Below are 22,354 nucleotides of genomic sequence, written 5' to 3' on the forward strand. Positions count from 1 at the left end.
CCATGATAAAGTGTAAATAACCAATAGTTACGGGGTTGGGGAGGCAACAGGGATTGGTGGAGACTGAGGCAAAGTGAAAGTATATCCACCCAATCGCCCCATCTGCCCAAGGGGGCAGTCATCTCTCACTTCCAGTCAGGCAGTTTGATTTCTCTAAGAAGCTAGAAATAAAGATTTTTCTGGGACATGTCCATTTCTTAACGTGGCAGCCAGTTCTATTTTTCAAAACCAGAAAATAGGACCCAGACTAAAAAGCAAGTCCTTGGCTGGTCCCCAGTTGTATCCTTTGATCCAGAAAGAACAAGGGGAAAAAAAAGAATCAAGAATCAAAACAGCACACCAATGTGATTCCAAAATAGAGATTTATTTATTAAGGATTATTTAGTTTCTGCATAAAAATCACCAATTGTTCCTCATTGGGTTTTTAAACATACATCAATTCTTTGTGGGTTGCTTTGGTCATCCCGATACTTTAAAAAGACAATTCTTTTTAGAGCCAGGAAGGACAGTAAGGCAGTAAGGCGTGTTCGTGGGTTCATCCTCTCCCCCTCAAAAGAATACACATGGTAGGTAGTTGCTTAGGTTGGAAAGGCTGTCCCTGAAGAAGGATGCAGAAGAATGCAAATACAGTCATCTACGGTCGATTATTTGTGCCTGATAGCTTTAAAATAAGCCTCCCCTTGGTCATCAAAGGCTTGCTGGTTGGATTCAGCTATAAAAAACACTGTCTGGCAAAAGACAGTAAGAGAGGACTCTAATGACAGTGCTGGGAGGTTCGGCTATGCAAACCACATGAGAACACACACCAGTTTGCTTTAAAAAGAAAAAAAGTCCCACAAGAGGGGCCCTGTATAATTTCAGATCAAACCCCCTCATGGACCTTAAAATACTCAAAACATCAGTCAGCCAGCTCCTCAGAAAGACACGTGCCTATTTTCAAAGTGATGGATCTAACACCACTTCCCCCAGAGTCATGCTCCAAGTGGGGGCTGGAGGGGACCAAAAAACCCTAGGACTTGATTTATTAGAAATATTAATTGATTTTTACCACACTGAAATGAAGGCATAGTCAGTCTGTGCTGTCATGAAATTCAAAGGAGATTCGGAAGTATGATGGTTATTGCTCCAGGAGGACAGATCCCAAACGTGACTTTTAAAAGACCAGGGCCGGCTCCCTGCAGACCCTGGCCTGACTCTAGGCTGCTCTGGGGGCGCGCCACGGGCAGGGGGCAGCTGGCCAGCGAGATTCACAGTGATTCGGGTTTGCCTGTTCCTGCAAGGGGTCTGCGGTCCAGGGGTATGCCGTCCGGAGTACCCGCTGTGGAGCTGGCCTACACCTTGTAGTTGAGCTCTGCGTTCATCCTGGTGTACATCTCGTAGATGACATCGATGGTGGCCGTGTAATTGACCAGGAAGAGGCGGATCTTCTCCAGGCATTCCTCCTCTGTCACATTCTGGCCCTTGGAGAGTGCTTTGAGGAAGTCGGACTTATAGGGGGCCGCGTACAGTGCTGCCTTAAGATGGGTGACAGGGGGTGGCACAGTGTTAGAAGAAGGCGAACCCCAGCCACTGGTAAGGTTCTGGGAGGGAACGACCCCAAGGTTCGCGCTGGGCAGGAGGTCTGTGTTATTCATGGCATTGGACGGGAAAGGCCAAGGGAGGGGGGTTTGTGTGTGTGTCCCCTCCTTCCGGGTGAGGGACAGCAGGAAGCTTTGGGGACAGCCAGACCTGGCTTCAAATTCCAGCTTGTACTGCTGACTAGTGGTGAGCCTTGAGCAAGTTACTTGGCCTCTCTGAGCCTCAGTTTCCTCATCTGTAAAATGGGGATAACAATGGCACCCACCCAACTAGGCTGCTCTTGTCAGGATTAAGGAGGTCATGCCAAGTGCCGAGCACAGTATCAGGCACACAGTAGGTGCTCTGCGAGGATGGGCCTCTTCCCTCCGGTGGGTTCTCTGCTCTGGAGAAGGTGAACAGCTTCCTCCGGAGACCCACTATCTGAGGGGCGGGGCGGGGAAAGGATGGCGGATCTGTGCTGTTCTTTTTTTGACCTTCAGGGGGCGACATTTCCCTCAATTTCAGGGCTTCCCTGACAACTTGAATAGCCCAGAGAACCAGAAATGCATAGAATTTCCAAACAAGAAGGAAAACAATGCAACCGGATAAAAAGGCTTAGGCTACAAGTTTGAGAAGGTGAGGAAATTACAAATAATAACATGATCATTAAGAATCAAAATGGGGGGGGGGTGGAAGGGAGGCAGGCTCAAGAGGGAGGGTATATATGTATACTTATAACTGATTTGGCTTCCCTGATAGCTCAGTTGGTAAAGAATCCACCTGCAATGCAGGAGACCTCAGTTCAATTCCTGGGTCAGGAAGATCCCCTGGAGAAGGGATAGGCTACCCACTCCAGTATTCTTGGGTTCTCCTTGTGGCTCAGCTGGTAAAGAATCCACCTGCAATGCGGGAGACCTGGGTTCGGTCCCTGGGTTGGGAGGGTGCCCTGGAGAAGGGAAAGGCTACCCACTCCAGTACTCTGGCCTGGAGAATTCCATGGACTGTATAGTTCATGGGGTCGCAAACAGTCGGTCACAATTGAACAACTTTCACTTTCATGTCTGATTCACCTTGTACAGCAGAAACCAACACACCATTGTAAAGCAATTATCCTCCAATTAAAAAAAAAAAAAAGAATCAAAATAGAAATAGCTTCAACATGCCAAGCACTGTATACAGAATAATACTCAGGCTCTTCACAATGAGCCTGTGAGGCAAGGCCTATTTTATGTCTATTTGCAAGATGAGTATACTGAAGCTCACGAATCCTGGCTCAGGAATTTCTTACTGTGTGACCTCTAGCAAGATACTTAACGTCTCTGGGCATCAGTTGCCTCATTTGTGAAATGAAGGCAAGGACAGGGCCTCTCGTGAAAGTGACCCTCCACAGGCAGCCTACCTTGAGCTAGGCCCCCAGGGCCCCCAGTTATGGTGGTGGTCCTGAGACCTGCACAGGCGGCAAGGCTCTGTTGGCAGCGGGGGGTGGGGGGGTGGAGGGCTCTTGCAGTCCGTGCCCCAGGTGGGTGCTGTCCCCAGCCTTCCCAGGGCGGATGGCTCACAGGTGCCATATTTCCTGCCTGGATTCAGCTGAGGCCTGCCCCTGCCTGCCCCTGACCTGTACCACGCGGGACAGAGACTCGCCCTCAGAGCCCCATTCTCTCCACAGAGAGGATGGGCGGGCAGTGGGTGCTGTAGGAGAAAGGGGTGCCAGGGCAGTGTGCAGTGCACCCGTGGGCTCTCGACGGCTCTCCAGGGGGCTTCTCCCATAGCCGGGCTGGTGCCGAAGGCCTGTGGTCACCATCACCCCAACACAAGTCACCAAGAGCCTCGTGAGCAGATGCCCCTTCAGCGGACACCCCCTGGGTGGGCGCAGGGGCCCGTCCTCCCCTCCCCGTTCCCCCCAGTGCCAGGGTCCCAGCTGGATCCAAGGGGCCAGTGAGGTCCGCCCACCGTCAACCTGAGGGCCTCGTCTCTGCCCTGGTTCTTCCCACGGTCTCCCAGTCCTCCCCTCGTCAGAACCGCCACACAGCACCTAGGAAAATGCCCACCGCGCAGCAAAGGCCCCTCATTGCCCAGCCTCACCCCAGAGACGGGCGAGAGCCCTTCCTGAGTTCGCGGTGGGCGGTGCAAACACAGACACGGGGCAGGCGGGCCACAGCGGCGGAGCGTGGGGCGGAGGGCGAACCCCACAACCCAGGGGTCCCTCTGCGCCCGCGGGGCGGCTCACCTGGAAGATCTTCTGCACAATCCAGCCGTGGTACTTCTTGAGGGCCATCTCGTAGGCCTTGGTGGCGTTGACGCGGATGAGGTTCGGGTGGTTCTCGTCCCGTTCGCCGTCGCAGATGCTCTGGAGGAAGACCTGGATGAAGCGCAGGCCTCTGCAGCAGAGGAGAGGGTGTGTCAGGGCACGGCTCGCTCCCGCCGGCCCCGCCCACCCGCCACAGAGACCCGGATGGACCCTGACCCGGATGGACCCTGAATAAAGCACTTCCCGTGACCCCAGAATACCAAAGCGGGCATTCGCTCAGCTGTCCTGTCTACACGTGTAATGTGACCCTCCCAGGGGATCTCCTCACGTGTCCCAAGTACCTCGTCTATACCAGGCCTGGGGCTGACCCCGGCCATGGCCTCTGCTGGGCTGTGAAGTCTACAGAGGGCAGGGTCTGGACGCGCTTTGCCCATTTCTATGGCCACGGGGCCATCCGTGCTTGAGGGACGAAGCCAGTCAATACAGGTTGAAGCCCCAGCTCTGAGTCTGTGGGCTCAGGGACCACAGACCAGGGACATGCTGAGAACAGGAGCGAGTCTGATCCTGCGGGTTCCCCGCTTCCATCCCTGCCTATGCCGTGGTCCGCATCCTCCAGTGGCCACTTGAGCCCTTCCTCTGGGGTAGGATGATGCTCCAAGAGCCAGGAGAAGGGTGTGGGTCATGGCAGGGCCACCAAGTTGAGAATCAGATCAGTGCCAGCCATTTATTCCACATTATCTCACCTGCTCCCTTCAGTCCTTCCCGTGAGAGGAGCTCAGCACAATCTGCCCACTTCACAGAGGGGAATACAGAGGTACTCCAAAAGCCTCAGTCAAAGGCTGAGATATGAGTTCATATCTCAGCCTCATATCTTAGACAGTGAGAGCCTGTCTCACTCCCTAACTGGGCTCCTCTGCTCCCTCCCTGCAAGGGGGTGGGGATCAGTTTGGGGGGTTCTTGGGGCGGAAACACTGGGCCCGAGGACTGGAAGGATAAAGTTCAGCTTTATCACCTGTGAGGTGAAGGAACTCCTCCATGCTTGGATCACAACTCTCAATCACTGGGGATCAGCCTGGAGTGTGAACCACGCTCAGGGTATAGTCCCGGCCCTGCCCTGACTGGACACCTCGCCTCACCTGAGCCCCTGCTTCTCCCAGCCTTTATGATCCCCCCGCTGCCCAGAGCTGGGGTGAGTCTTTGTCAAGCCCCATTTTGCCCTGTTGCTGATGAGTTTCATGCCCCTCCGTGGCTTCCCAGGACCCCCGAGGAGGCTGGAATTCATCCTTGTCCAATCCCACCACATCTTTCCCTGCTCCCGCCTTGCATCCAGGGCCCTGGCTGGACCAGATCCTCCTGGAGGGGCAGATACTCTGTACCTCTCCTGCCCTCCCACCCCTGCAAGGCCTCTTCCTTCTGGGACCCTGCTGCTCAGTCTTGGAGATGCTAACTGGTAACCCTCCTCCAGGAAGCCCTCCCTGATTTCTCTCTGTTCCAGGTTCTGACATCCTGCTGTCATGACCCACCCCGCAGCCTGACCCCCTGCCTGGGCTGGACTGTGATACCCTAAGAGGGACCACGCCTCTCCAAGCAGCATCCCACGCATCCAGCGCCAGGCACAGCACACAGCAGGTGCTTATTATGTGCTCGACTTGTTGACATCCACCAGGATCTGCTCTCCCAGTCACCGGGCTCTGCCTACGTCTCCTCTGGACACAAACAACCTACTTCCTGACCTGAACATCACTCTCTGCCTGGCTCTTCCCGAGAAACCTACAGAACCTGCCAGTGGATGGACCCGGGGCATTCCTCATTCCAGGTGTGTGACTTTCCAGCTGACAGACAAGAGTAGGGCAGCTTGGCGTGGACAAGTCATAAAATAGGCCATAAGGGTGTTATTTACAGCCCACCTCTGCCCTGATGCCCACACCAGCCACATGCTCCAGGGGAGCAGAACTCTTCCTGTTCCATTTCAGAGAGTGTACAGAGAGTGTGGGGTGATGGTTAGCTTCTGGGGATGGGGAGCCAGGGAGAGAGCGACTTTCCTGGCTCCTGACTCCAGGCCCCAGAGAAGGGGCAATGTTGGGAACATCAGTGGGAAAAAGAATGGGCCCCTAGCTTCATAGCTGCTGCCAGGGACTGTGGAGTCTGCACAGCTGAGGGAATTCGGGAGCTGGCATAGGGCAGTGTGAGCTCAGCAGGCGAGCTGCCTGGCCTCTCTGAGCCTCAGTGGCTTCATCTGTAAGATGGAATGACTATACACTGTTCCAAGTATGTGCTACGAGGACAATACGTAACATGGTCACAAGCACTGTCAACTCTAGGGTGAGACTATCTGAGTTCAAATCTCATATCGGGGTACCCTGCCCCCAGCCCACAGGTCAACTTTATGTGAATTAGAGTTCTTTTTCCTCTAGATGCTGTCGTTCTGTCAATAAGCTGTCATAATATACAAATCTGCCATGTGCGTGATGTGACTGACTGGCTGTAGACGGGACATCTTTGTGCAGTGCACAACCTGCACAACTGTAGAGCTCAGCCTCTCTGTCTCAGCACTGTCCCTGTGCCCTGGGCCCATGAACTGGCCCCCAGAAGCCACCAGCAGCCTCCTCTAGGACATGAGGATACATGGGGATGATCATACCTGACTCACAGCACATAAAATATGATCAGGTGTCTAAAGAGCTTAGCACAGCGGCCGGAGTATCCGTGGGTTTGTTACGCCTCTGGTGAGACTGGAACCAGCAAGGAAGTGTCACCGTCAGGCAGAACTTGGCCCCCGGGGTGCTTTTTCTCTGTCACTAACTAGCACTGCACAAGCAGGGCGCCTCCATGGAAGACGAAGCACCCGTTCACCCCGTCGGAGCAGACGCCCTGGGGCAGTGGCGGGGCTGGCTGTCCCTCCTCCGCAGGGCAGGTCCCCTGGCCCACCGGTCACACACACAGCGCGCCACCCAAGCCCATCACCTCTTCAGCCACATCAGTGCCAGCGTGGCCCCCACTTTGGGCCACTCGGCCCCGTACATTTCCTTCTCCACCTCCAGGATGTTCTGCAGGGTCCGGAACTTGGTTGGGTTGGTGTCATAGACGGCTTTGATTTTCTGAAACACAGCACACAGGGTTTCACCCTGGGGAAGGCTGCCTCCATAGATGCCGCCCTGCCAGAGCCCCGCTCTCCTGCCCACGGGCACCAGGACCAGCAGTGGGGGCTAGTCGTGACAGTCATAATCCCAGGACCGTCTGCATTCACTGGATGCACATGGCACTTTATTTTATTTTTTTTAATTTTTTTTTATTAGTTGGAGGCTAATTACTTCACAGCACATGGCACTTTATAGCCATAGCCTTCTCTAATCCCCACGGCAACCCTGCCGTGCCTGCCATCGTCCCAATTTACAGATAAGGAAGCAGGCTCAGAGAGGCGAAGTGACATGCTTAGGGTCACCCAGCCGGTGCAGGTGGGAATGGGTTCTAGCCCTGACCAGACCCCAGAGTCCACGTTCTCCAGCCACTACTGACAGCACCTTGAACCTCAAGTATCTGAAGTTTTGCTTCTGTGGACAAACACAAGTAGGTCCTCAAGATTCAGAGATGTCTAAGAGGAAGAAGGCTCCTGAGTCAGAGGCAGGAAGTTTGGATATGAATTCCACCTCCGCCACTTCCTTGCTGTGAGTCCCTCAACAGCCGGACCTGTTTCCCTGTCTGTAAAATGGGGATAATGACAGCACCAGCCTCATGGTGGGTCCTTGCCGGGGGAGGGTCAGTGGTTGGGGGATGCCGTCGGGAGCTCTAAGGATTGAGGAAGGGAAGGGCTGGGTCAGTGCAACTGTGGACCTTGGAGTTTACTTTTTGTTTGGTGGAGTGAATCCAAGTACCAGCCAGTTCCTTCTCAGGTCAACCCTCCAGAATGTGAATCATAGTTTGGCTGTGACTGGATGGCATGACTGCAAGGAGAACCAAGAACCTAGAGCCTTGAGTCAGAGGAGCTGGGGGCCAGGCCTGTTTTCCACGTCTCCTTCCGTTCTTTAGCCTGGGGAGCTTGCAGTGGGGAGCAGGGCAGTGGTAACCCGGGTGGGATTAGAGACCCCGATCTGGGTATCAGGGCTGCCAGGCCAAGTACATACGGTGATGTTGCCACTTATGTCCGCCTTGATGGGAGTAAACACTGGGGAGCCGAGGCAATCTGGGGACAAAACAAGAAGAGAGGTGTTAGAATCACAACAGGGCTGATATTCAGGACCGCCATGGGATAGGAAGAAAGGTCACTCGATGTGTTTAAGGAAAGAACTGTTTGTAGGTGTGAAAATGGTTCATGGCAAGTAAATTTGGAGTCCTGGGCTCCAAGTAAGACTGGTTTCTTACTGCAGGACTTGTCAGAGCCTTTAAAATACAACCAGATTCTCTAAGGGGCAAATGCTTTTGTTCACAGCACCCTCTCATCCTAGGATAAAAAGTTCTATACCTGCACCATCTAATATGGGCCACATGTGACTGCTGAGCACTTCAAATGTGGTGTGATCAAGGCACTCAATTTGTAATTTTATTAACTTTTCATTCATTTAAATGTAATAGCCACATGTGGCCAGTGGCTACCATATTGGACAGTACAGTGTAGAGCATCTCACAAAACTAACACTCTGAGAAACCATCTTGGCCGACAAGGCAGATGGCCGCTAACAAACCAGCTGGCCAGGAAGCAGCTCAAGGAATCTTAGTCCGTGGGAAAAGACGGGCCAGATTTATGAGAGATAACCTTCTCATTCACCAGCTTCTAAGGCAGAAGTGAGGGGGCGACCCAGAGGCCCCATGGTCCTGAGACTCTGCGTAAGAGCCTAGGAGAAGCCACCAGCAGGGTGGCTTCTTAACAGAGCTTCATGAACTGGGGCTGCACCCCTGCTCTGCAGACACTGGCAGTTGGGGCTTGGGAGTGTCCCATCTGCTCCCCGAGCCTCAGTTTTCCCACCTCACAAGTGGGCCAACAGAAGCAGCTGGAGCTGCTACGAGGATGACTCGAAACCACCCACTTCCGAGACACACACTTTGTTCATCTCTGACATCCAAATGCTCTGCCTCGGAGGCAGTGTTCCTTTCTTGGTGGTTCACGCAACAACACAGCACCTTAAAATAGGTGGCGCCGTGGAGTTGATGAAATGTGGACCAAGAAATTGGCAGTGCCTGGAACTCAGGGCTCCCTGGGAAATAATAAGCAGCCTATGGCCTGTTTCTCCTCCTTTCCCGCCTCTGTGACCCCTCCAGCGGGCCGTCACAGGGACCAGAGACAGCCCACAGGTCAGAGCTCCCTGCTGAGGGCTGGGCGTGGAGGGAGCAGACAGGGAAGGGCGGCTCTCTCCTGAGCAGACTCAACAAGGACTTCAGCCTCAGAGCCTGAATTCAGCTGTGCTTCCCTGCCACCTCTGAGCATCCTCAACACACAGCCCAGGGGGCGAAGACACCTGAGCAGGCCACAAGTGGGGACCAAACCCCTTGCGGGGAAACAGCCCCCGCCAGCGTCCCCTTGTCCGCAGGCCAGGCAGGGGCTTTGGGCACGCATCAGCCGGCTGCGCAGGGGCAGAGGACTGGAAGAGGGCCACCTGTGGGCTGAATTCCACCCAAGGTGACCTGGCACACCTGGCCAGCCATCTGGAACATTCTAACCGCAGCTGTTGAGAAGTGCATTTAGGAAACAGCACTGGACGTTATACGTGAAAAAGCCCCAAGCCCCATAGAGGAGGTCAGGTAGGAATCCAGACAGACTGGGTTTGAGTCCAGGTGAGCAAGTCTCCTGCCTGGGCTGCGTGCACCTGTTTCCTCCCATGGTAAATGGGGCGGCACGTGTACCTGCTAAGTCGCTTCGGTCGTGTCTGACTCTTTGCAACCCTATGGACTGTAGCCTACCAGGGGTTCTCCAGGCAAGAATACTGGAGTGGGCTGCCATGCCCTCCCGCAGGGGACCTTCCTGACCCAGGGATGGAGCCTGCGTCTCTTACGTCTCCCGCACTGGTAGGCGGGCTCTTCACCACCAGTGCCACCTGTACTTATTGCCCAGGGTTGTGGTGGGGACTGAAATCCACTCACTGAACACATTTAGCAGAGTGCCCGGCGCGGCAACCCTCAGCAAATGAACTCTGACCGTCTTTATGGCTTTGTGACAAGACTAGGACTAGGCTCCACGCTCCAGCAAACGTCAGCCAGGCTTGGAAACCACCAGGTCCTCCAGGACCTCCGCTGAGTGGGAGCACAGGGCCTGCGCTCCTGGTCACCTCTACTCTCCTGATTCCCAACTGAGGCCCCCTGGGGCCCAGGCAGCCGCCTCACCCAGCTGCAGGCTCCCGGGTACAAGAGCCTCAGCCTGAATGGAAAAACCCTCCTCTCAGCTTGCCAGCCTCTCTCCCACCCCTGTGGGGTCACATCTCCCTTCCTGGGTGGCTGCAGGAGCTGCTCTGAGGTGCCAGGTGGGGGTGCGGGCATCCTGTCTCACCAGATCCTCCCATGGGCGTTAACGAGGTAATGAGTCCACCCACCCTTTCATCCTCCCTGAGGTATTGCTGACCTCATCCTGCGAGGCCAACCTGGGAAGCCTGAGCAGTTTGCCAGTCCTGCACCGTGTCCTCCGCCGGGACACTTAACACGACTCCCCTGAAGCATGACGATGCTCAGTAATAACGCAGAGAGCTCCCTATGGTCCAGTGGCTAGGACTCTGTGCTTTCACTGCCCAGGGCACGGGTTCAATCCCTGGTCAGGGAACAAAGATCCCACATGCCAAGCGGATTGGCCAAAAAATAAAAGAAACCTCCTTAAGAAAAAAAAAAAAATGCAAGACAGTCAAGACTCTCCACCACTAGTGACTCTTCCCTCTTGACTTGCAGCCAAGGGTCGCCAATTCCGAGTCTCACAGGGGCCAGGCAGGTGCCATGCATGGGCTTTGTAGGCACTGGCAAAACCCTTCTAAAGGCATGACCATGGTTTGACCTCCTCATCTTTCAAAAATATGTGCTGTCCAAAGACATGAGGCAGGTTGACAGATGGACAGAGAGGTGGACAGACAGGTACTGTCAGATATTAATGGTAGAATCTAGATGGCAGGTATGTGAATAGTTGCTGTAAAATTCTTCCAATTTCGTTATATGTTTGAAATTTTTCATATAAAATACTGGAAGAGAATGTCAGGCTTTTTTTTTTTCCCCTGCTCATAAAAGTCGGACTTCTTCCTTCCACTTTTTCTCCAAGTTCACTGCATTGCTACTGTCCCTGTGGTTCCACATGTAAATCTGTTTTCTGTCCACCTCCCCCTGAGCTCTGAGAGGGCAGAGACCAGGTGGGCTTTGTCCCCGGCTCTGCTCCCCACCCCCACACCTGGCATGAAGCCGGACCCCAGAAAGTGGCATGAACGAGGGGGCAGATGGGGGGAAACATCTAGAGGCACCCCTACCAGGTTCTTTTTCTAGCCACATTCCTGTAGGGGAGACTGACCCAACGCATGGGCCTGAGGACTCACACGACCACGATGGCAGAGGCTATGGGAAGGGGCTTGGCCTCGGTTTCCCCATCTGCAAAGGCACCGTCCCCGTGTGGCTGCTGTGATGGGGGAGTGGGGAGTGGTAGAGGCATTGTGCACGCCAAGTCAGGGCTCAGAGCCTGGCCGTGATTTGATTACCACTGCGGCCTGATTTTCGAGTAACGCCATCCCACGTGGAGGTGCAGAACCAGGGTTTGGTGATCATCAGCCCCCTGTGGGTGGCTTACCAGCTTCTTGCAGTGACTCAGGTCAGTCAACAGGCATTTTAGAGATGCAGAGAGTAACATTTGGCTTCCCTGGCTCTGGAAATGGCTTCTGTGTGGTTCTGAGTGTCCCCCCTCCACTCCCAGATGGCGGGGAGAAAGGCTTTCTGTCTCTCCTTCTCCCAACAGCACGCCACATGGGGCCCGAGGCCATCGTGATCGGCAGGAGCGGGCCCCAAGGCAGCTGTTCTCGCAGGTCATGGCCACCGTGCAGAGACCAGGCTTCTGCTTAACGTGGGGTGGGATGTGGGGCCTGGATGGGCTTCTGGAGCCGGGAAGGGAGCAGAAGGAGAGAGGGGAGAGGTGGGGCTGGAAGACGGCCCCCAGGAGAGGCGGGTGGTGTGTGCACATAGAAGCACAGATGGGTCGGCAGCGTCTGGACCGCCGGTGATCAGAGGAGGAGCAGGGTAGAGCTACGCAGCCTCGGTCCTGAGTTCAGATCTCAGCTCTGGTGTCACTCTGGACAAGCGACTTAACTGCTCTGGGCTCAGGCCCCTCCCTTCCCAGAGCCCCGCGGTGCTGGGCAAACAGGAGGCGCTCCAGGTGAAGCCGGCCTCCACACGCCTGTGGACGGCTCTGGGCTTCTGTTTGCTTTGGCTCAGCCTGACGCCACCAGGCCCTGAAGAGCCACGTGACTGGTGCGGGGCCACCCGGCGAGAGTCAGGCACTCACACACAATTCCAGACCCAAGGCTGGTACCACCATCCCCTCTAGCCTTTCTTTCTAGAACGTTTCCATCCGTGTGTGTGTGTGTGTGTGTGTGTGTGTGTCTGTGTGTGTGTGTGAGCTCGGCAAAAGTGAGAGGTCTCTGACCAGAAAACCGAAAATGATTGACCCCTGAGCACACAGTGGCCTAAGAGCTGAAACTCACGCTGGCCCCTGCTCTGGACACGATGCGTTTCTTGTCAGGTTACCCAGTTTTACCTTTCATACAGAATACAGTCCTGCCTCAAAATTACCTTTCTAGTTTTACCTGTTTTGCAGTTATCCCAAACTTGTTTTACTTATTGTCAGCCAATGGGCTCTTTAGAACGGCACCCGGAACCTGCCAGAAGGGAGGGAGGGGGCTTGGGTGGCTTTCTACTTTATCGTCTCACATCCAGAGTAAAAAGAAGTCATCTCAAAAACAAAAGAAAAATCAAGTACGATCCCACTAAATGGTCACGGATTCTAAACACAGTCAAGCCTTGGTCACCTGGAACACGTGGCAAATGGCCCCTTCTGTTTAGACTTTTCCTAAGCGTGCCACTCAACCCAAAAGGTATAATGAAAAGGTCAATAAGTCTGATTACAAACCCAAAAACCTTCTATATGGGATGGGGTGGGCATGGGAGGAAATCCCATCACCAATCAAAGCCAAACAGCAAACTGATTAGGAGAGGGGGTGACCCATGTAACAAATATCATAGACCAAAGACTATTATCCCTAATATGTAAAGAGTTCTAACAAATTAATAAGAAATAACCTCCTTATAGAAAAATGGACAATTAAAAGACATTTAATCTCAATAATGAAAAAAAAAAAGCAGTGAAATATTGTCCATCTACCAAATTTGATGAATGCACTGACTTTCTCTCTAGTTCAGCCATCCTGGATGGAACTTATCCAAAACCGACTTTCTCTCTAGTTCAGCCATCCTGGATGGAACTTATCCAAACCTAAGTCAAATATCCCTGCATTTGTACAGCAAGCCATCTGCCGTGTACTAAACAGGGTCATCATCAAAAATAGGAATTATGATAAAGGTGTGACCCAGTGATATCACAGGGCCCCTCAACTGTTCCCTAAACGGGTCTACATGGTATGTTTCCAGGGTTTTAGGACAGCATTATGTAGTTGTTTTTGCCTGTGTCCTGTGGCGTGTGAGATCTTAGTTCCCTGACCACGGATGGGACCCATGCCCGCTGCAGTGGCAGTGGGGTCCTAGCCACAGGACTGCCAGGGAAGTCCCCAGCTTTGTGTGGTTTTTTTAAAAATTCCTCTTGCTTTCTCAGCAGTGCTTTGATTCTGCGAGATCCTGGGAGAACAAACAGCCAACTCTGTCAGCATCACCGACAAAATAAGAGGAAGCAGACACCCAGAAACATTCTGTGACCTCTGTGACAGTTCTGCCCAGGTCTCTGCCGTAGTTCAGATGGTTGAGGTTGTCCGGAGAGCAGAACTCCCCAAAGCCCAGCAGTCCCCATATGCCGCACGGAATCACATTCATTTCCTGTTTTTCTGGCCTCCGTGTAGTGGGAAAGTACCCACTGTTATGCTCCGAGCAAGCCCCCAGCACGTATTTGGAAATTTCCACCCAAACTGCCCCCTCTACGCCTGCCTCTCCAGGCAACCATCTCTTCCAGTAGGTGATGCTCCCAACACTGGGCCACAAGGTGACCAAATCGCCCCCACCCTCTCATTTCATCTCAGAAATAATATTCACTCAAGAACAAAAAGCATTCTGCTTTTAAAACGCACACCTTCACTTTCAGCCTGTGTGGTTCAGTGTGGGAAATCTGGGCCCAACCTGTAAATATTCATTTGAAAAAGGAAGAACAGGGTGCCTTTGTCAGGATGCTAGGGGCCTGGTTTGGGGAGGTTCTATTTCAAATTCAATTTTTTTTTTCAATAGCTGGATAGTAAGGTTTCGCTGTTAATCACATGGGGCAGATTAACTTTACAGATCCTAGGTTACAAGGATCATAATGGGAGGCACTCAAATTACAGCTGATGGAGATGAATCATTTATTAATCTGATGGTATGTGGGGTGTGCATGTGTGCTGGCTCAGTCTGCATTGAGGCCTATTTTGAAGCATAAGAGCCCGAGAATGCCCACCTTTCAAAAACTAGTTCCCACTCTAAATTCTAAGAGGAAAGAATGCTTGCCAAACGGTACTTTTAAAAATCACCCTGGGACTTCCCTGGTGGTCCAATGGCTAAGACTCTGTGCTCCCAATACAGAGAGCCCAGGTTCGACCCTTAGTCAGGGAACTAGATCCTGCATGCTGCAACTAAGACCAAGTGCAGCCAAATAAATTAAAGAAATTTCAAAGTAATTTTTAAAATTAAAAAAATAAAAATAAATCACCCACATGACATGCCAACTCTCTTTATCCACAATTGTCCCCTTTGGCAAAAACCAGCCAGCAATTGGGAATGCAAATGGGAAAATGAGTTCTCTTACTTGCTATGTGGCCTGGGAAAAACAGTTAGCCTCTCCGAGCTGCAGCTTCCACATTTGTAAAATGAGGTTAATAATAGACCCCATCACATAGAGCTGTTGCAAGGCTTAAATGAGGTTGTAGAAATAAAGGGGTTAGCATAATCTCTGGCTCAATTTTTTTTAAGTCATTCTTTATGATTATAATAATTATTATCATATGTTATAGCATCATTCTTTAGGAACGAATGATTCCAATAATTAAGATGTCAAAAAAGGGAATTCCCTAGTGGTCCAGTGGTTGGGATTCTGTGCTTTCACTGCTGAGGGCCTGGGTTCAATCCCTAGCTGGGGAACTAAGATCCCACAGGCACGACAAAAAAAAAAGGGAGAGGGAGAGAAAGAGATGAAGGCAGGGAGAGGTAGAGAAAGGTGTGGATATGGGTAAAATCAGCAGGAACTTTCCAGTTATAAACTCAGGATCATGCACTCCTGACCCTTACAGTCTGAGATCTCAGCAGGGAGAGGTGAAAGGAAGGTGGCGAAACAGCAGTGCAGAAAATGAATCATTTCTTAGCCAGAGGAAGTGAGCTGGCCACAGAACTGCAGACAGAAAGAAGAGGTTTTATAGGACCCTGGGGAGCGTTGATCCATTGTAAGGACTTGTAAAGGCTCAGATACAGTTAACACAATAACAATTTGGGAAAAAAAAAAAAAAGCCCTGATATGAATAACATGGTAAGAATGTAACACAAGCAGTTAACATCCATACAGGCCCTTTTAAAACTGAAACAATGCAACTTAAGACTAGAACTCAACATTGCCATTCTAATAAGCTCATTGAAATAAGCACACAGTCAATGCCAGATGGGAGCTTCCAGCATTTCCCCGCCCCGAAAACAGCTCAAAAAGGCCCTTTCTGCTCTGAAAGACTTGTCTGCAGGGCTGGCCCCTACAAAGCCCTCCCTCGTTGTGTGACTTGGTCACACCCCTTCACCACTCTGAACCTCGGTCTCCTCTTCTGAAAAGTGGTGCCCATTCCTCCTAATTCATAAGGTCGTGAGGAGGAGGAATGGAAATGCGAGATCGGCTTATTCAATGCTGAAGCACATGGAAGTCACTCAAAACACGGGTTACGCTAGCTATGAGGTCAGGCATTATACCTTACAAAGCTGCTGTCATGCATTCTTTCCATTCCCTTTCAAGTTACCCATTGGCTGGGCACCGATGCTCTGCCAGGCACGTTGCTGGGGCCTGGGACACGATTCACAATGGGGCATTGTTCCTGCAACTAGCCCTATGCAGCGGACACCCCACAGATGAGGAACGAGTTAGGGGCTGGACGAGCTTGCAGGGGACAGAGCGGACATCTGGGTCTTTTCCCTCCGGCTTCTCCATCTTCTTCCCTCCAGGAGCAGAGGCCAGACCTCCATCCCTGACCTCAGGGCCGGACTTTTCTGAACCCAGAAGATCAAGAAGATCTCCTTATCACTAGAAGAACAAAGGTGGTGGACATCACTGGTCCATGCTCTGTGCTGGCCTTTGGATGTTATAAATGAGAGTTGTTCCAGCAGCCAGGCCGCTCAGCTGGCCCCTAGCCCTGGCAGCTGGTCACCAAGAGCCCGAGGCAGCTTCTTTTTGAAAGAACCTTGTTGCCCAAGGGCAGTGTGGCAAGAGGGGTAGGTTCTCAGGCTTTCGGAGGCTGTCTGCCCCACCTGTGCAAAAAGGTGGAGAGATTCTCGCATTGGATACCAACATCATTTGGGGGAGGCCACCTCCACTGGCCCCCCTGGGAGGCCTAGCTTCCCCCTTTTACAGTCGGGGCTGCAGGTTCAGAGAGGGGAAGCTCCGGGGTGAGGACACACAGCTGGGACACTGTGGAACTGGCATTCAAGCTCAGGTTGGCTTTGCTTGATACCAATTTCCATCTATCTAGAGACTTCAATTCAGGGACTTCAATAAACCAACAATAAATAACTTCAATAAGCAACAATAAACCCGGGTTCAAAGCAACTTCTCTCTAAGCCTCCTAAGCAGCCAACAGACGAACAGGTTAACACAACGGGGCCAGCGGCAGCCCTCTGCTCAGGTGTTGCTAGGCTCTAATCTGGGCTAGGTGAGCTCACGAGTGGGTCTCACCAACACACAGGAGATGCTTCTCAAAGTTAATAAGACCTCACTCCCTACTTGCAAAGGCACCTCCAATGGATGAGAGGAGCTGGCAGGCTGGTTCAGTTCAAAGTTGCAAAACTGGGGTTGGGATGAGTGGGGGAAGTGAGGGAGTGGGAGGGAGGGAGAGGATATGTCCACACACACAGCCAATTCACTTCCTTGTACAGCAGAAACTAACACATCAGCATAAAGCAACTATGCTGTGGTTCAGTGGCTCAGTTACGGCTGACTCTTTCACAGCCCTCTGGACCCTGCCAGGCTCCTCTGTCCATGGCATTTCTCAGGCAAGAACTACTGGAGTGGAGTGGGTTGCCAGTTCCTTCTCCCGGGTCTTCCTGATCCAGGGATGGAACCTGTGTCTCCTGCATTGCAGGCAGATTCCTTACCACTGAACCACCTGGGAAGCAACTATTCCTCAATAAAAAAATTTTTTTTAAAAAATTGCAAAACCCATTGCCATAAGTGACTTTAGTATAAGTGGAACCCATCCAGGTGAAAGGAAGGTGATGGGCCGGAGAGAAGTGGTACCCCAGGCAGTGAGACTCTGATGCAGGTATAGAGCCAGAAGCAAGTGATATCACGGTATCATCTCTGAGGCTACAAGCCATTCAGAAAGGCTACAGCATGGATTTCAAGGTGGGGTAATAGGGAGCCACTGAAGCTTCTAGACAGAGAGTGACAAAACTAAATGACAACTAGGTCTCTCCCTTCCACCTCTCTCCCCCTCCATTCCCCACCCTTCAATTGCTAATGCCCTGGAACAGTTGTGTAATCCACCATAAAAGCTGAGAGAGAAGGGCCTCACAGAAGTCAACTGCAAACTGATCAGAGGTGAGATCCAATTACTGGGTCAAGGTGGAGAAAGAAGATGGACAAAGGGTTGTTGACCTCTAGGTGGACACAGCAAAACCTATCCGGCTTGGGAGACTCAGACGAGAGATATGGAAGAACAAGCCCAGGGTATAGGTGCCCTGAACCACATATGACCTGCAGCCCAAAAGAATCAGCATTCATCAAGCCCAACCAATTCTGTCCCAAACCACACCCAATGAAGCATTAAGAAATGTGATTGTGCTAAACACATGTAAAGCCTTCACCTGCTTCAACCCAGTAATTTCCCTTCAAAAAATTAGAAGTAACCAAAGAAGTATGCAAAGAAATAAACATAAGAATGTCCACTGTAGCATGGTTTACTAGAGAAAAATAAAAGAAACAATGTAAATATCCAACATCAGGGGGTTGGTTAAATAGTTTATGGCTACATTCAAACAACAAAATTCTAAGTAGCCCTGAAAAATGATGGTTTACAAGGAAAGCTGGTTATTCTATATGGGTGGGTTAAAAAAAAAAAAAAGCAGTTTATCCTTTTCCCCTTAAAGACAGATAAAGAGACAAATGGGTCTGAAAGGAAAATAGTCTGAAATGTCATCACTGATTTCTCTTTAAAAAACAAAAACAAAAAAAAAACCAGGACTTTCCCGATGGTCAGGTGGTTTCCTGGTGGTCCAGTGGATAAGAATCCCGTGGCTCAGCTGGTAAAGAATCTGCCTGCAATGCAGGAGACCTGGGCTCGATCCCTGGGTTGGGAAGATCCCCTGGAGGAGGGCATGGCAACCCACCCCAGTATTCTGGCCTGCAGAATTCCATGGACCATATAGTCCAGGCGGTCGCAAAGAGTTGAATACAACTGAGTGACTTTGACTATATATTGAATTCAGAAGATGCAGATTCAATCCCTGGTCCTGGAACTAAAGTCCCCTAGGCCGAGAAGTAACTAAGCACACATGCCCAATGCAGCCAAATAAATAAAGTTTTTTTTTAAAAATAACAACAAAAAATTCCGCCTCAAAAAGCCATGAAAGGATTAAGTGAACTCATCTACACAGACTACTTAGTACGGAGTAAAGCTCAATAAAAAATGGCAGGGAGATTTTTAATTTATCATTTCTTCTTGCTCAATTTTTCCTCTGAGAAACAGATCTTCCTTGAAGAAATAAATACTTTTTAAAAACACTACTCTTAGCCCTCTGCTCTATTCACATCAAGAGCGGAAGCTCTCAACTGGGGGTGACTCTGTCTCTCTGCAGGTATTTTTGGTTGTTACAACTTGGGGAGATGGGATGCTGCTGGCATCTGGCAGAGAGAGGCCAGGGATGCCACTGAACATCTTACAAAGCACCCACAGCACCCCCACTCCAAAGAAAGGCCCGGTCCCGAATGTCAGCAGTGTCACGGTGGAGAAACCCTGCTTTGGAAGGAACTGCCACAATGCCACTCAGACTTCTTGAGTTCAGACTTCAGACCTGCTCCATGCCAGAGACACACACCGCACCCAGATCACAGATCACCCAAGGGACCAGACATTCCCAAGACCCGGACAAAGCCCATGTGTCAGAGCAGATGGGCCGATCTCCATCGACCCCCGCATGCCAGGGGAAAGCCACTGGTGGGAGCATCCTCCCCAAACTTCAACCCTCGGGAGCAACCCTCTCCCGAGAAAAACCTTAATGCTTCAGAACGGATCATCACATTTTTCAAACAGTGCTAAGAATTATCCTCTGTGGGCTGACCCACTGAGGCTTCTGTATAAATGGCGGCCCTGTCAACAGATGTGACGGCCCACAGCACCCAGTTCGCAGCAAACACAAGGGTCTTTTGAGATCGGGGAAGGGGGGAGGGGACATTCTCCTACCCAGGCACCAGCTCCCCTCAGGCTCCAGCCACCACCATCTCCTTCCTGTAAAACTGGTCCGACACTCGCATCAAGTGAAGGTGCCCCTGGACGCAGAACTGACGGACAACCTTGCTGAAGGTGCAGGAGGAAAAGGCCACAGAGCTTACCTCGGGGGTTTCTCCGCCTTGAGAGACAGCTGACGTTTGGGGCTGGCTCAGTTCTTTGTGGCTGGGGACTGTGCTGTGCCCTGGAGGGTGTTGACCAGCATCCCTGACTTCCAGCTGCCAGCACCACCTCCGTGTGCCCCTCCCCCCTCCCCCCCCAGGGTGTGACCACCAAAAATGGCTCCAGATACTGCCCGTTGTCCCCTGAGGGGGTGAAACTGTTCTGAGTTGAAAAGGACTAGCTTGAACAGCACCCCACTCCAGTACTCTTGCCTGGAAAATCCAATGGACGGAGGAGCCTGGTGGGCTGCAGTCCATGGGGTCGCTAAGATTAGGACATGACTGAGCGACTTCACTTTCACTTTTCACTTTCATGCATTGGAGAAGGAAATGGCAACCCACTCCAGTGTTCTTGCCTGGAGAATCCCAGGGACGGGGGAGCCTGGTGGGCTGCCATCTATGGGGTCGCACAGAGTCGGACACGACTGAAGCGACTTAGCACCACCACCAGCAGCAGCTTAAACAGATTGAATCCTTCTTCAGGGCAAATGTTTGTAGAACTAAAAGAGGAGGGAAAAACCCATCGCAAAAACCAACAGCTCCTCAATGCTAAAATCAGAGAGTTCCCAAGCTCCTGCCTGGAGATTTAGCATTATCTCAACATGGAGATACCGATATTAAGAATATTCTGTACATTTAAGTGCTGACTGAGCACCTACTGTGCACCAGGCATTGTTCTGGGGACGCAACAGGGATGCAACAGTAGATGTGAAAGACCCAGGTCTGAGAATCGTACAAACCAGCCAATGGCACTCACTCAAACACTCATTAATCAATCATCTACACTATGAAGGAACCAAAACTGAACTCAGGAACTTGTATAACAACCACGCCCCCAATAGCTAAGATGTGTTTGGCATTTAAAGGCCTATTCCACCTATTTAGTCCTTGCCACTAGCCTCGGAGATCAGCATGCCCATTTCACAGATGGGGATGCTGAGGCTCAAAGGGTGGAGGAAGATAACAGGGATGTGACTTAATGTGGCCACAACCACCCCAGAGCCCATGGCACTGTAGCGACTACTGCCCACTGGGAGCCCTGGTCACCCTCCGGGGCAAAGGCGTGACCGCCCTGGGTGCCACCATCCCTTTAGTCCAAGTGAGTGTCAGGCTCTGTCAGTCTGCAGGTCTCTGCTGGACTCTGCCCTGGGGACTGGTCTCTCCAACAAGGCCACCAGGTAAACCAGCAGGGCGGAGTTTCGGGGAAAGCCCACATGAAGAGGAGAGAGCAGAGCTCAGGTTGCATTCTTCACTGGAGACCAGAAAGGCAAGGGGCAGGGCCCTAGTCTTCTGTTTCCCATTTTCCATCCACAGTGTGGGCTGGGTTGGAGGACGGGAGAAAAGAGGGTCTGCAACCGCCCTAGGGCCGCCTCCGGGTGTTCCTGCGACCTCCCAGGGCACGACAAATGGGGGGAGGGGACTTTTTCTTTTGGACTCCACCCCAAGCACCCAATGTCTGATGTCACCCCACAAAGCAGGTCCCCTGGTCCCGACTCCTACTCCAAACAGAGGGGAAAGTTTAGGTGGTTCTCCCCGGGAAGAGGGCCCGAGAATTTTGCGACTCCATCTCCAAAAACTCCCTCCTCACTTTGCCAGGCTTTCTGCCCCTGGAGTGGGGGTGGGGGGTGGGAGTCTTGGATTCGGAATTCTGAGGAAAAGAAGGGTTCACACCGTCCCACGGGGCAGAGGATGGGAGAATTTACAGAAAAGAGGGGGTTTATCAAATGAGGGGTTCATTTTAAAGGGAGAGAATTGGGAGCCATTCAGAAGGGGAAGAACAGGAGGATGGGGTGAGGTATAAAAGACTTGGGCGGTGGGGGACGGTGGGACGCTTCGGGGGAGACGGAGGACTGCAGAACTGGGGATCTGGTAGAGTAGGGGTGTTTGTGGGGAGATGGACGTTTGGGGCGCACAAGCGGGTGGAAAACTGCAGGCATCTGACGGATGAAGTGTCTGGGGAGACGGAGGACTTGGGAATGTCCGGGAAGAGATGAGGATATGACATGTTCTGGGGAGAGAGGGTCTGGGAGCGGTCTGGGATAGGGGAAATCTGGGGTGCCTGCAGAAAAAGGGGGTCTTTGGTGCCTGGGGAAGTAGGATTTGGGGTGTCCACGGAAGGGCTGGTTTGGGGATGTTTGGGAAAAGGAGGAAGCGGGTGCAACTGGGAGCTCCCTGGGGTAGTGCTCCCGGCCAGTTCCCCCTTTCTCCCCGGCTCACCGAAGAAGGGCGGCAGGTGGGACACCGCCTCCAGGAAGGGCCCCGTCTCGATCTGCTTGTCCGCAGGCAGGGGCCTCAGCAGGTGCTCCGCCAGCAGCGCCATTTCGGGGTCAAGGCCCGCGGTGATGCCCCAGCCGGCGCCGCGGGCGTCCACGCCGCCCCCCGGGCCGCCGCCGTCAGCGCCGGGGCCGTCACTGCCGCCCTCCGCAGCCTCCTGGGACGCCAGCGTCGCCACTTCCGCCCGCGCTGCGCCCGCGTAGCCGAGCGCTCAGCGCCGCCCGCAGGCCGAGCGCCTAAACTGCTTGCCGCGTCGCCCCGCCCCCGCCCGCCCGCGTCCAATC

General features: G+C 52.4%; 1 protein-coding gene across 2 annotated transcripts; it reads right to left on the bottom strand.

Moving 5' to 3' along the window:
- Positions 1-343: 343 nt before the first annotated feature.
- Positions 344-22,261, bottom strand: GLTP (glycolipid transfer protein). Of its 2 annotated transcripts, none has more exons than XM_065904722.1 (5): positions 22,014-22,261; positions 7,927-7,985; positions 6,770-6,903; positions 3,785-3,935; positions 344-1,510 (listed from the first exon to the last, which is right to left on the bottom strand). In XM_065904722.1, the coding sequence occupies exons 1-5, from the start codon at positions 22,114-22,116 to the stop codon at positions 1,448-1,450; spliced, it is 510 nt and encodes a 169-aa protein (XP_065760794.1). In that variant the 5' UTR covers positions 22,117-22,261; the 3' UTR covers positions 344-1,447. The 2 variants fall into 2 exon arrangements, with proteins under 2 accessions (XP_065760794.1, XP_065760793.1); XM_065904721.1 differs by having other exon boundaries at positions 344-1,514.
- Between the last annotated feature and the right edge of the window lie 93 nt (positions 22,262-22,354).

The sequence above is a fragment of the Muntiacus reevesi genome, chromosome 13 (genome assembly GCF_963930625.1).
Source record: "Muntiacus reevesi chromosome 13, mMunRee1.1, whole genome shotgun sequence".
In the NCBI taxonomy this organism is placed as follows: Eukaryota; Metazoa; Chordata; class Mammalia; order Artiodactyla; family Cervidae; genus Muntiacus; species Muntiacus reevesi.